This window comes from Gorilla gorilla, chromosome 15 (assembly GCF_029281585.2).
Source record: "Gorilla gorilla gorilla isolate KB3781 chromosome 15, NHGRI_mGorGor1-v2.1_pri, whole genome shotgun sequence".
Lineage (NCBI taxonomy): Eukaryota > Metazoa > Chordata > Mammalia > Primates > Hominidae > Gorilla > Gorilla gorilla.
In genome coordinates, this window is record NC_073239.2 from 70,008,705 (window position 1) to 70,021,229 (window position 12,525).

General features: G+C 35.7%; 1 protein-coding gene across 8 annotated transcripts in view; it reads right to left on the reverse strand.

Annotated features, from left to right (window-relative positions):
- The window catches only part of DDHD1 (DDHD domain containing 1), a 106,480-nt gene that overhangs the window by 14,281 nt on the left and 79,674 nt on the right, over window positions 1-12,525 (reverse strand). For all 8 annotated transcript variants that reach the window (XM_019010178.4, XM_055361400.2, XM_031001908.3 and 5 more), the window contains 3 exons: window positions 11,544-11,650; window positions 2,581-2,843; window positions 765-840 (listed from right to left, as the gene is read on the reverse strand). In XM_019010178.4, coding sequence (XP_018865723.4) covers window positions 765-840; window positions 2,581-2,843; window positions 11,544-11,650 — 446 coding nt within the window. The remainder of the gene's footprint in view (window positions 1-764; window positions 841-2,580; window positions 2,844-11,543; window positions 11,651-12,525) is intronic.

Below are 12,525 nucleotides of genomic sequence, written 5' to 3' on the forward strand. Positions count from 1 at the left end.
AAAGCTTCCCAATGCCCATATCAATATAAGTTCCTTATTTCTAGCTATTCCTGCTCTCTCACTGCCTCCTTGTCCTGACTTCTGTATATTCTAGCTAAACTAAGTTTGCTCGCACAGCTCCAAGCTAACCCTGTGCACCTCTGTCTTGTGCTTTTGTCATATATTGTTCACCCATTGAAATGTCAGCTTTCCATCCCTGGAATCATTACTCATATACTTCCTCTGATTTTTTCTCACCACTGACCAACTAGGTGGTCATTAAGATTTCTTAATTCTAAATAATAAATATTTCTCATCTGTCTCTATTTTTCTTTACCACTATTCTAGATTAGTTGATGTTTCTTGAGGTATATGAAGTTACAGCCCTCCATGCCTTTGTTTATGCCATTCCTCTTACACAGAATAGCATCTCTCCTTTCTTTCACTTGGCAATATCTAATTTACTGAGACCAAGTACAAATATCACTCCTTTGTAAACTTTTGCAGGCAAAATTAGAACCTCCCTCTCTTGTACATATATTGTTCTGTATACTGATAATAGCATCAATAATACTGTGCCATATAACCTGAGGACTGGGGAACTGACTTGTCTATTATTTTCTTTGTACGACCAGAAATGGCAGTGTCCAACATATAGTATATGTTGAATAAATATTTATTTTGAAAGAACAATAAACTTTCATTTGAATCCTAAAGGCATATTTCACATGACGTTAAAAAAAATACTGAGATCAATGTTGAAGAACACATTGCTCTTTCCTTACCTTAAATTTTAAGGCAGGTGTTTGTGTCATAGATGATGCTTTCAATCCATGCAGCCGTTCTTCTATTTCCTTCAGCCTAACAAGGGGTATGAGATTATATACACACACGTATTTACAATGTCATAAATATTAGATGCTTGCTAGCTTACTAAAGTATAAAGACGCAGATGATGGCCCACTATCCCTCACATTAATCCTGGTTGACAGTATTTAATAAATGTCTCTGCCACAGTACAGAAAGTATATAAAAATTTATGAAATAATTAGTAAAAGTACCGCTAGTTGTCATGATACCTGCTGCTAATAGCTTTTTTTGTAGTAAAATGTGAGTCATATACAAGCACATATACATCTTTTAAAAAATTATACCAAATGGTTAATACCATATATACTGTTCTCTCTTTTCTATACTTAAGAGTTTAGAGATCTTTTCATTTCATTGCCTCCTGACCGACTTCAATTTTTTTTTTGTAACAACTATGACTGTCCAAAATACAGGTGAACCATATAGTCTAACCCTTCTGTTGATGAACATCATTTTCAATTACAATGTTTCATAGCTACTTACATTTAGTAAACTATGGAATTAAGTTATTATTATCATTATTATTTTTTAAAAGCTATAGTTGGCCAGGCACAGTAGCTCATGTCTGGAATCCCAGCACTTTGGGAGGCTCAGGTGGGTGGATCACTTAAGGTCAGGAGTTCAAGACCAGCCTGGCCAACATGGTGAAACCTCATCTCTACTAAAAATACAAAAATGAGCCGGGCGTGGTAGCAGATGCCTGTAATCCCAGCTACTGGGGAGGCAGGGGCAGGAGAATCACTTGAACCTGGAAGACAAGAGGTTGTAGTGAGCTGAGACCGTGCCACTGCACTCCAGCCTGGGCAACAGAGCAAGACTCCGTCTCCAAAAAAAAAAAAAAATTTGTTATTTTCCATGCTTTTTTTTTCTTTTTCTTTTAAGTTTTACTGGATTTATACATCTAAAATGCTGCTCTGAGTATTGCCAAACATGACATTTTATTTCAAACGTGTCAATTACTTTGACACTATAATATTTATGTGTCTAGCCTATGGTACTTAACAAGATTCTAAATGAAATCCTTAGTTAACATCTATAAGACAAAAACAAAACTAGTAAAAATTTTAGTCAATTAGCACATTTGTTTTAATATGCTAGTAAATTATCAAAATGAGTGATTTTTCATTTTTATATTAGAATTAATCATATAAAGAGAACAAAGAAGATAAGGCATGTAACTAGAGATGAAGATAGGAATGCAGCAAAGAATTAAAAGACAGTATCAGGAGGGCCACAAATGATTAAATAATTATAAAATCTTATAATTATATAACACATATAATTATGTTTATACATATAACATGTAAAAAAATATATTTGCTAAAAAAAAGCACTTAAAAATTATTTTCAGAATAATAAGAAAGGTAGAAACCCACCTCAAAAGGTCAGTAAAACTACAAAGGATTATAAACTGGTAAACATTTTCAATAAGGATTCTATGCAGTGACTAAGCTTGGAATAAGTTTTAAATTTCACTCCTAACAAACTGTGAAGAAACGATGAAGGGAAAACAAGGAGAATAACAAAAGAATTTATTTTATGCTACAGGAAAATGCATGTAATTAGCATGAAAATCAACAGTCTCTAGCTTGATTAGGCATGCTATATAGTAATCTTTGTATCTTGAACAATGCATTATTTCTTTATCATGAAATTCTTAGTTTTCTCCTAAGAGGTCCAGTAATTCCATAAAGACATTTAAAAATTTTTCAAAAGATTAGGATATTTTACCGTCGTTTTGTTATATAGAGTTCATCAAGAAGATGTCGTTCTTCATAGCTCATCCATCGTTCATCAGGCAACTCTTCTTCCTTTTGCAGCAACTGTTCATACAGTCGAACTGGATTCCAGCCAGTCATTATGTCATAAGTAATTACACATCCCAAGGAATGTGATACTATTGAGACTTTACCCCCTTTTTCTTCAAAGTCTGGATTCCGAGAACAGAAAAGGGAATACAATCGATTCAGCTCTTGCTGAAGGCCTTTAACTAGCTGTTTGAAATAAGAAAACATTATCATATTAGAGTTGTCACTGACTACTATACACTTATTCTAAACTCAAATACATTAAGGTAGAAAAACATACATTACCGATCAAATATACCTAGGTTATTAAAATTAACTTAGGTCTTTCAAAATCTTGCAGGAATGAAGTAAGGTATACATACTACTATAATCCATATCATCACTAAGAATATAGGCAGACACTACCTACATAGATCCTTCTGTAGTCCTTAAACCAACTGTATAAGCCAGCAGTTCCATAGATTTAAAAAAAAAAAAACCAAAGTTCTATGCAAATACCAATAAGATTTTCAAAGACCCCCGCAAATTTCTTTTTTGTTGTAACTTACCCACATGCAATTCTAAGTTTTTTGTACCTTGCAGTTTTTAGTCAGTAAGTTTTAGAAAATGAGTATCTGGGCTTATGATAATAGGTATACTAACATATTATAAATTATTGTGCATTTAGATAGAGTAATGTAATAAAAGGCCACTGAATGATTGAAGAAAAAACTAAAGTTGATCTACTGGGTATTTCAAAATTCCCACTAAGTTGGCAATACAGATATAAAAGTAAAAAGTTGTTTTCTATGTCTGGAAAGCAGGGCTATTTTAAGTTTAGAGGTTAATAATGGGGGGAGTATTTTCGTAATTTTTCTTTGTAAAAGTGCTTTCTTTGAAATTAAGCTTTAACAAATATTACTGAAATATTCCATAAAGTCAGAAGAATAAGGTTCTTTTGTTACTCAAACCCATCCTGGGCCCTGATCTGAGTTTTAAGGCAGTCTTCTTTCTTCCTACACTTTAGAAACTACTGATTTAATGGCAATGTACATAAACATCTTCTAAGACATGGGTTGTAAGTAAAACTCTAACATAGTTTCAGGAATATGCAGTGTGAAATACTACACGGCTCTGTCTGAAGGGAGCTATAATATGCTTTGGATTTGGCTTTGATAAGAATATCAACCAATCCTTAAAATTTCGTTATTTTCCTGATTTACAATCTACATGAGGTAGGTACACAGAAGGCTAATATTTAGATAAAATAATTTCCTTTAAAAGCAACAGTTCTTAATTGTTTTTATTTTTGAAGACCTTGATTTTACGACTTGTACCATGTAAATCTCAAAGCACTAAAAGATATATACTTTAGTACTCTGACAAAACATACCTAATCTTTTTGTTTTTATAAAATACCAGCCTACTCCCATATTAAAGTTTGTTAAAAAAGGAAATCACACTACCAGTAATTAACCTATTTCATATTCAAAAATTTTAAAACATCTCTCACTACACCAAATACTTCATTAGTTTGGCAATCATATAGGGGTAAAAAAACAAGATCAAATTATCTAAGGCAGAGAAAGTCTATTTGATACTAAAATATTTCACTATGGAATGAGGCATAGCATGGACAGTTTCTGAAGGCCTGATGATGTCATCTGTTTTAATAATTATACACTTGAAGAGAAATGGCCTTTGTATTTCCTTATTAAAGCATATCTGGATTTGACAGCATTTTCTTTTTCTATTGCTTATGCATATATATGAGACATCTATGGTCAGACATTATGATTTTGAAAGCCAACTTTTTAAACAGCTTTGTACTACCTCTAAACGCTTCTGTATCTCATCTGCTCATCAGTGAAAGGAGAAATTCATCTCTATGTTGTATCCAACAAGTTTACTCTAATTGGAAATTTTTTTTTCCTTTTCCTTCTCCTTTCTGATCCTATTATATTCTCCTAATTAGGATCCCTTTGTGACCAAGTGTATTCATTTGGGACATCTCAGCCAAGATTAACAATATATCCTGTGATCTTAACTTTATTATCTATTAGGTCTACAATATGATCTAATCAAGTCAACGAACCTCTTACACAGTAAGCACTGGATAGCTTTTCAAAAGTTTAAAACAATTTCTAATTTCCATAACCACTGCTCAAGAGTTAAAATTTATGAAGGAAACGAACGTAAGAAGGAAAAACCCGGCAGTTTCAAGAGTTGAGTCCAAATACACAAAATATGGCTGAGGAATAGAGTTAGCCCTTTGTTCTCCCTGCTTCAAGAAATTGTAATGAGAAAATGTAATTTAGAGAGTTCTAGTCATCTATATCAATTAAATAATTCAAATAATGTCAAGATACAGCTAGGACAATTCTCTTTATAATTCTTCAATTTTAAAAGCTATTAAAAAGAGAGTTCAGATTTACACAAGATGTACAGTTCTCTCTGGATTTCTTGTGTTACTTCAGAGTTGAAGTAAGGGCCAAAGGCTCTCTGATGATCTCCTGATAGTCTGAAATTAACTTTTTTGGTTGATTTTTTAAACTGGTCCTCAGAAAGTCATCTGAGAAGTACTAATTGATATACACAACTTTTCCCCTAACCATGACTTTTCAGAAATTATTAGGAAAATCATTAGGGTTTTCCTATGAGCATGTAAGAATCTGAGAGTTAAAAGGGACCTCAGCAATGATCTAATTTAAACTGCTGTGAAGGTAGGAGTCCCTTCAGTAGCATCCCTGAGAAGTGGTCACTCAGTCTCTACCTTAGTGCATGTCTCCATTTTAAAGTGTCCACTTCTATCTTTAGAGACAGCTTTGTTACTACAAAGTTCATTACAGTTAACATGTTCCTTCCTATATTTTCTATCCACTGACCTTCACTTTTTAGAGTTAACAGAATAAGTCTATTAAAAATATGGTGGCCCTTGTAAGACATAAATATACACAGAATCAATCATAATTTGAATGTCTAAGGACCATGAGTTGTACCAGAAACTTTATACACATTTCATTTTTAATCCTAATGACAAACTTTATCAGTACATATTTTATCCCATCTTATAAGTGGCGAAGCTAAGAAAGTGAGAAATTCGATCTAAGATCACAGAGCTGGTTAAGTGGCAGGTTTTTGTTGTTGTTGTTGTTTTTGTTTTTTTAGATGGAATTTCGTTCTGTTGCCCAGGCTGGAGTGTAGTGGCGTGATCTCAGCTCACCGCAACGTCTGCCTCCCAGGTTCAAGTGCTTCTCCTGCCTCAGCCTCCTGAGTAGCTGGGATTACCGGTGTGCACCACCACGCCTGGCTAATTTTTGTATTTTTAGTAGAGACGGGGTTTCACCATGTTGGCTGGGCTGGTCTCGAATTCCTGACCTCAAGTGATCTGCCTGCCTTGGCCTCCGAAAGTGCTGGGATTACAGAAGTGGCAGGCTTTGAATCTGCATCTATTTGACTACAAAGGCTCAGAGAAGAAGGGGGAAAAAGGCTCTTTCAAATGCCTCACAAATAAACCAAACAAGGTTCATTCACCAGGTATGTGACTTAGTCCTAATCATTCCTTCCCTAAGGAAACATATACTTTTAAATAATTTATCCTAGAATATTGCCTAACACCAATGCCATGTTAATATATTTTAATTTACAGAATCAACTTTTCTTTTTTAAAAATAGGAATAGGCCGAGCACAGTGGCTCACGCCTGTAATCCCAGCACTTTGGAAGGCCGAGGTGGGAGGATCACTTGAAGTCAGGAGTTCAAGACCAGCCTGGGCAACATGGTGAAACCCTGTCTCTACTAAAAACACAAAAATTGGCCAGGTGTATTGGCTCGTGCCCATAGTCCCAGCTACTCAGGCGCCTAAGGCATAAGAATCACTTGAGCCCAGAAGACAGAGGCTGCAGTGAGCTGAGATCATACCACTGCACTCCTGCCCCCGTAAGAACCTGTCTCAAAAAAAAAAAAAAAAAGTTTGCCCACCTCTCACTTAGGAAGCACCCCTTTTGTTCTTCACAATGCCTTAAGTAGTATTTTCCCAGAATTCCCAGGATAGTATCAAGTAGGGGAACTGTTAAAAATACAAAATCACAGACTCCATCTCAGAACCACCAAATGAGAATCTCTGGGAGATCTGGGAAACTATTCCTTTTCTTTTTTTTAAGTTATACTTTAAGTTTTAGGGTACATGTGCACATTGCGCAGGTTAGTTACATATGTATACATGTGCCATGCTGGTGCGCTGCACCCACTAACTCATCATCTAGCATTAGGTATATCTCCCGATGCTATCCCTCCCCCCTCCCCCCACCCCACAACAGTCCCCAGAGTGTGATATTCCCCTTCCTGTGTCCATGTGACCTCACTGTTCAATTCCCACCTATGAGTGAGAATATGCGGTGCTTGGTTTTTTGTTCTTGCGATAGTTTACTGAGAATGATGATTTCCAATTTCATCCATGTCCCTACAAAGGACATGAACTCATCATTTTTTATGGCTGCATAGTATTCCATGGTGTCTATGTGCCACATTTTCTTAATCCAGTCTATCATTGTTGGACATTTGGGTTGGTTCCAAGTCTTTGCTATTGTGAATAATGCCGCAATAAACATACGTGTGCATGTGTCTTTATAGCAGCATGATTTATAGGCCTTTGGGTATATACCCAGTAATGGGATGGCTGGGTCAAATGGTATTTCTAGTTCTAGATCCCTGAGGAATCGCCACACTGACTTCCACAATGGTTGAACTAGTTTACAGTCCCACCAACAGTGTAAAAGTGTTCCTATTTCTCCACATCCTCTCCAGTCTTTTTTTTTTTTTTTTTTTTTTTTTTAAATGAGATGGGCTCTCCCTCTGTGGCCCAGGCTGGAGTGCAATGGCGTGACCTCGACTAACTGCAACCTCCGTCTCCTGGGTTCAAGAGATTCTTCTGCCTTGCCCTCACCAGTAGCTGGGACTACAGGTGCCTGTCACCATGCCTGGCTAATTTTTCTATTTTTAGTAGAGATGGAGTTTTGCCATGTTGGCCAGGCTGGTCTGAACTCCCAGCCTCAAGTGATCTGCCCGTCTTGGCCTCCCAAAGTGCTGGGATTACCAGCGTGAGCCACCATGACTAGCCTCTTTTTTTTTTTTTTAGAGATGGAGTCTCGCTCTGTCACCCAGGCTGCAGTGCAGTGGCGCGATCTCAACTCACTGCAAGCTCTGCCTCCTGGGTTCACGCCATTCTCCTGCCTCAACCTCCCAAGTAGCTGGGATTATAGGCGTGTGCCACCACGCCCGGCTAATTTTGTATTTTTAGTAGAGACGGAGTTTCTCCACATTGGTCAGGCTGGTCTCAAACTCCCAACCTCAGGTGATCCACCCGCCTTGGCCTCCCAAAGTATTGGGATTACAGGCGTGAGCCACCGTGCCCTGCCCAGCCTCTTCTTATTTGAAAATAATTTCAAATATATAAAATGTTGCAAAATAAAAATAACACAAAGATCACTCATAACCTTTACCCAGGTTCACATATTGTTAGCATTGTATTCCATTTGCTTTATTCACTTGTTCTGTTTCTATGATAAACACATAAACCGCCACCTTTTTTGGGAATCATTTGAGGATATATTATATATGTCACGATCTTTCACCCCTAAATTCTTCATTGTATATTTTCTAAAACTAGGAATATTCTCTTCTATAATCATAGTAATCAACTTTATAAATTTATTTTGATATAATATTTCATCTAATCTACCACCCACATTCTAATTCTGCCAGTGTATCTAATAATATCTTTTATTGCAGTTTCCCCCATCCAGTACAGGATCCAGTTTAGCATGAGATATGGTATTTAGCTACATGTCTCTTTAGCATCCTTTAATCAGGAACATTTTCCGCAGCCACTCTGCCCTTATGATACTTTTTTTTTTTTTTTTTTTTTGAGACGGGGTCTTGCTCTTTCACCCAGGTTGGAGTACAGTGGTGTGAGAACAGCTCACTGCAGCCTCAACCTCCCAGGCTCAAGCAGTCCTCCCTGGCCTCAGCATTCCGAGTAGCTGGGACTACAACCCAAACCACCATACATGGCTAATTTTTAAAAAATTATTTTTGGTAGAGACGGGGTCTGGCTATGTTGTCCAGGCTGGTCTAGAACTCCATGGCTCAAGTGATCCTCCTACCTTGGCCTCACAAAGGGCTCATGCTCTCCCATGAAATTCATCTGGATCAAAAGACTAATTCAAAGGACTGGGTGTCCCCTTTGCCCCCCATTTATCATAGCCATTGGTTCCCTCTTCCTACTATCTATTTTATTCAGTTCCTTTCTGAGGATAGTTATCTTTCCACATATAAGAGCATTACAGAAAGTGACCATTTGCTCAGTCACCACTAGCCAATAGCCAGAGCTTTGAGCCCTCTTAGGGGTACCACCAACCATATATATGCACATATGTGTATTTGTATGGTAACACGTGTTCTGATATCTTCCTCCCTCCACTCTCACTGGTTTCACTTTTAATATTAGAGTATATTCTGTGCTATAAAACTCCAGAAGGAAATCGTAAACATACCAAAAACTTGCAAGTATAATTCATTATTTTCTTTATGTTCTACTCTCTTCCCCTACAAAAATCTGGTTCCCTTTCCTCCGTTTATAGTTAATATCAGAACAATCTACCAGTTGCCTAAGCTAGAAATTGTAAGCATCATCTGTCTCTTCCCTTCCTGTATCACCCATAACAAATCATTTCAAGACCACTTAATTCTATCATATTTTGAATCCATCTCTTCTCTTTATTCCTATTGACACTATTTTGGGTTAGAACCTTGTTATTGCTCACTTGAATTTATGAAGATAGAATTGGGGTATGGAATAGAACTGTTTTTTCCTTTTTTCATTCTCAAGAACATAAAAATATTGGGGAGAAATGAGACACAACACTATCTGTTACTTCCTTTGCCAAATCTATGTCATTTTACTAGCTTATAAAAATGAAAATGTGTCAAAATGTGCTCAGAAAATATTTGGCAAATTAAATCTATAAGTTAATACATACAAAATAAACCTGTTAACTCTGAAATGCTTTACATGTCTATTATAAAAATAGTTACAGGTTATGAAACCTTAAGAAATCTGAGATCTTTGTACAGAAAACATATACACTAAATCCATTCCATACTTAGTTTTTCAAAGCTTAGTTAAGAATATTTTTAGATTAAAAACACTGATAAAAGAAAGCTCCCAGAGAAAACATCGAACCCTTCTTTCTCTTATGAAAGCAGAGGGATCTACAGGCAGCAACACATCTGTTTCTGCATTGGAGAATTTTACTCAGAATTCAGAAACTAAAATGATTTGATATTACAGTACCTGTAATAACAGTAATTCTTGACTGCCATGTGCCACATGTTAATATAAGCATTACCTCAATTAATCTTTACAAGAATGCTATGAAGTAGCTACTTGTTAGAATATCCACTTTGCAGATAGAGAAGCCATACAAAAATTAAGTGTTACAGTGGGACTGGAATCAAGCAGTCTATCTCTACAGCCCATATACAATTGGCAAAAAATAATTTCCACTGCATGGTTTTTAGAACAAAAATTGGGGCCATATATGATTATGAGGAAATGTGGAAATGTAATTTATCTTAAGTACTATAACAATAAGCGTAAATGCTTTTTTCAGAGTGAAAAAAAGAATAATTGCAAAAATTTCCATGGATATCTCTTCCTTCCATACATTTCATAAATGTGGCCCTATGTACTGTAATATTTTAAACTTTCTTGAAGGCAGAGACTCCCCCTTGTACAAGATCCTTGTACAGTATCTTACACGTAGTAAGTTCTCAATAAACAAATTTTCAATAAACATGTAGACCATATTCTTAGTTCAAAACACCTTTAACCAGCTGATTCAGTATACGTATATATTATCAAATCTTACCTGGGATTCCTGATAAATAAATTTTACCAAAGTGACTTATCTTACTTTCAAACACTTGCACTGATTTTCCCTGTCTCCCTGCTAATGAAGGGTAACAGTCTGCAGTAAAGTGGCCCCCTGTTAGCTAGTGCTTGGCATAGAGTAGGGCTCACTAAATATTTACTGATTAAAGGCCCAGGAAAGTCAAAATAATCAGCCAATAAATAACAGAGAGACTGGCTATATTGTGAACACAGAGGAGAGAAGCAGTAAACAGTGTAAGCTGTGAAGCTGTATTACCTGGGTTCAAATACTGGCTCTGCCACTTATTAAGTGAGATGCAATGAGCAAGCCTCAAAACCTCTTTTGGCATCAGTTTTCTCATCCTTCAAATGAGGATACTAATCATACCTACTTCACAGGATTTTTTAAAATAAGGGTTAAACAAGTTCACACATGTTAGGCAATTAACAAATGTTAGTTATTCCTACTAAACAGAATTCCTTTCCCTCTTATCAATAAAGTGACAAAATGCATTTGGTGGAGATTCCCTCATCTTCTTGAATAAACCTTCACCTCTCGCCCCCAGTGTTACTCTTGGGAGACATCAGCTCCACTACCATTTGAAAACTGTACAAATTCATTACAGAAGTGAAGCAATAAAAGTCCATCACATACAAAAAGTTTAAAGGACATTTTATGTCTAAAACTCTTTTGTGAAGACAACAATCATAGATATAATTAATTAGATTTATGAAAAATGTTATGTCTCAAAGAACTATTTTCTAAACAGTCCTCCAACCTGAGACCATCTGTTTTATTAAGGGTCACAATGTCTAGTTTGAAGACTATCAAATTTATTAAAAGTAGGCTATTTATAGATTAATGAATTCCTGTAATTTCTCATTTCCTTAAAAAAACATAAAATGTAAAAATTCAGGACATTTATAAGCTATCACTAAAAAACACCCACCAGCAAGATAATCATGATACTTACTTCATCTCTATAAAGTGGACTAGTATAATACATTATGTCCATTGCACTGCTGTTCAGCATATCCCTTAAACCTCGTACTTTGTCAGGAGTAATGGAATCAACAGTGTCTACAAAAACAAACAAAAAAAGCAAGTTAACTTATAGAAAGTCTCTGTTACAGGAAAATAATAGTGAAGAAAATTACGTTGCCTGAAATAGTAACTATTTAAGTTAACATTTAAATATTCAAGACCAGCTTTGGCTCTAAAGGATCTTCCCTTCCTATAAAATACTTCAAGAAAAAAAACAGTAAAAGACAACATAGGAGATGAAAAGAAACATTAAAGGATGAAAGCCATTATCAAATCTATAAAGCGTCACCCTTTTTTATATGTACTGGCTTTTGCATTAAATTCAGGGATACTCAGAGCAAAATGAGGCCACATATTTAGAACAGGTGTCAAAACACAATCCCAAATGGCAGCTGCTAATATTATATCCAGTATAACAACTCTCTCATTTTGCAGATTATGTAAATAATCAATCTAAACATTGTTTTTATGGTTTTAATATTTAACAGACATAACTTTGTGTAAAGAAAGACACATATTTTGGTTGATGACAGCTCTTTAAGGAAGACAACTAAACTGATTTTATTTAAACAAATATACAAATTATCTATGCTAGACTGTAATTCACCAGCCCAGGGAATGTACGAAAAACAACAAAGGAAAACAAAAAACCTGAGATTTTTATCTTCCGATTATGGGGAGAAAATTATTAGAAAGAAAAATGTGAGCTCGTATGGAATTATGGAAAACAAATATTTTTAAAGTACTGACAAATCAATTTCGTGTCAAAAACTTTAGAAAACATTTTGTTCCCACTATATCCCTCCACCATGCCACAATCCAGAGGGCATGCATGAAAACAGTGCTATCTATGAAATCTATGTAGTGGTCCAAATGATATTAGTCAGTATAATTATTCTAGAAATCAATGG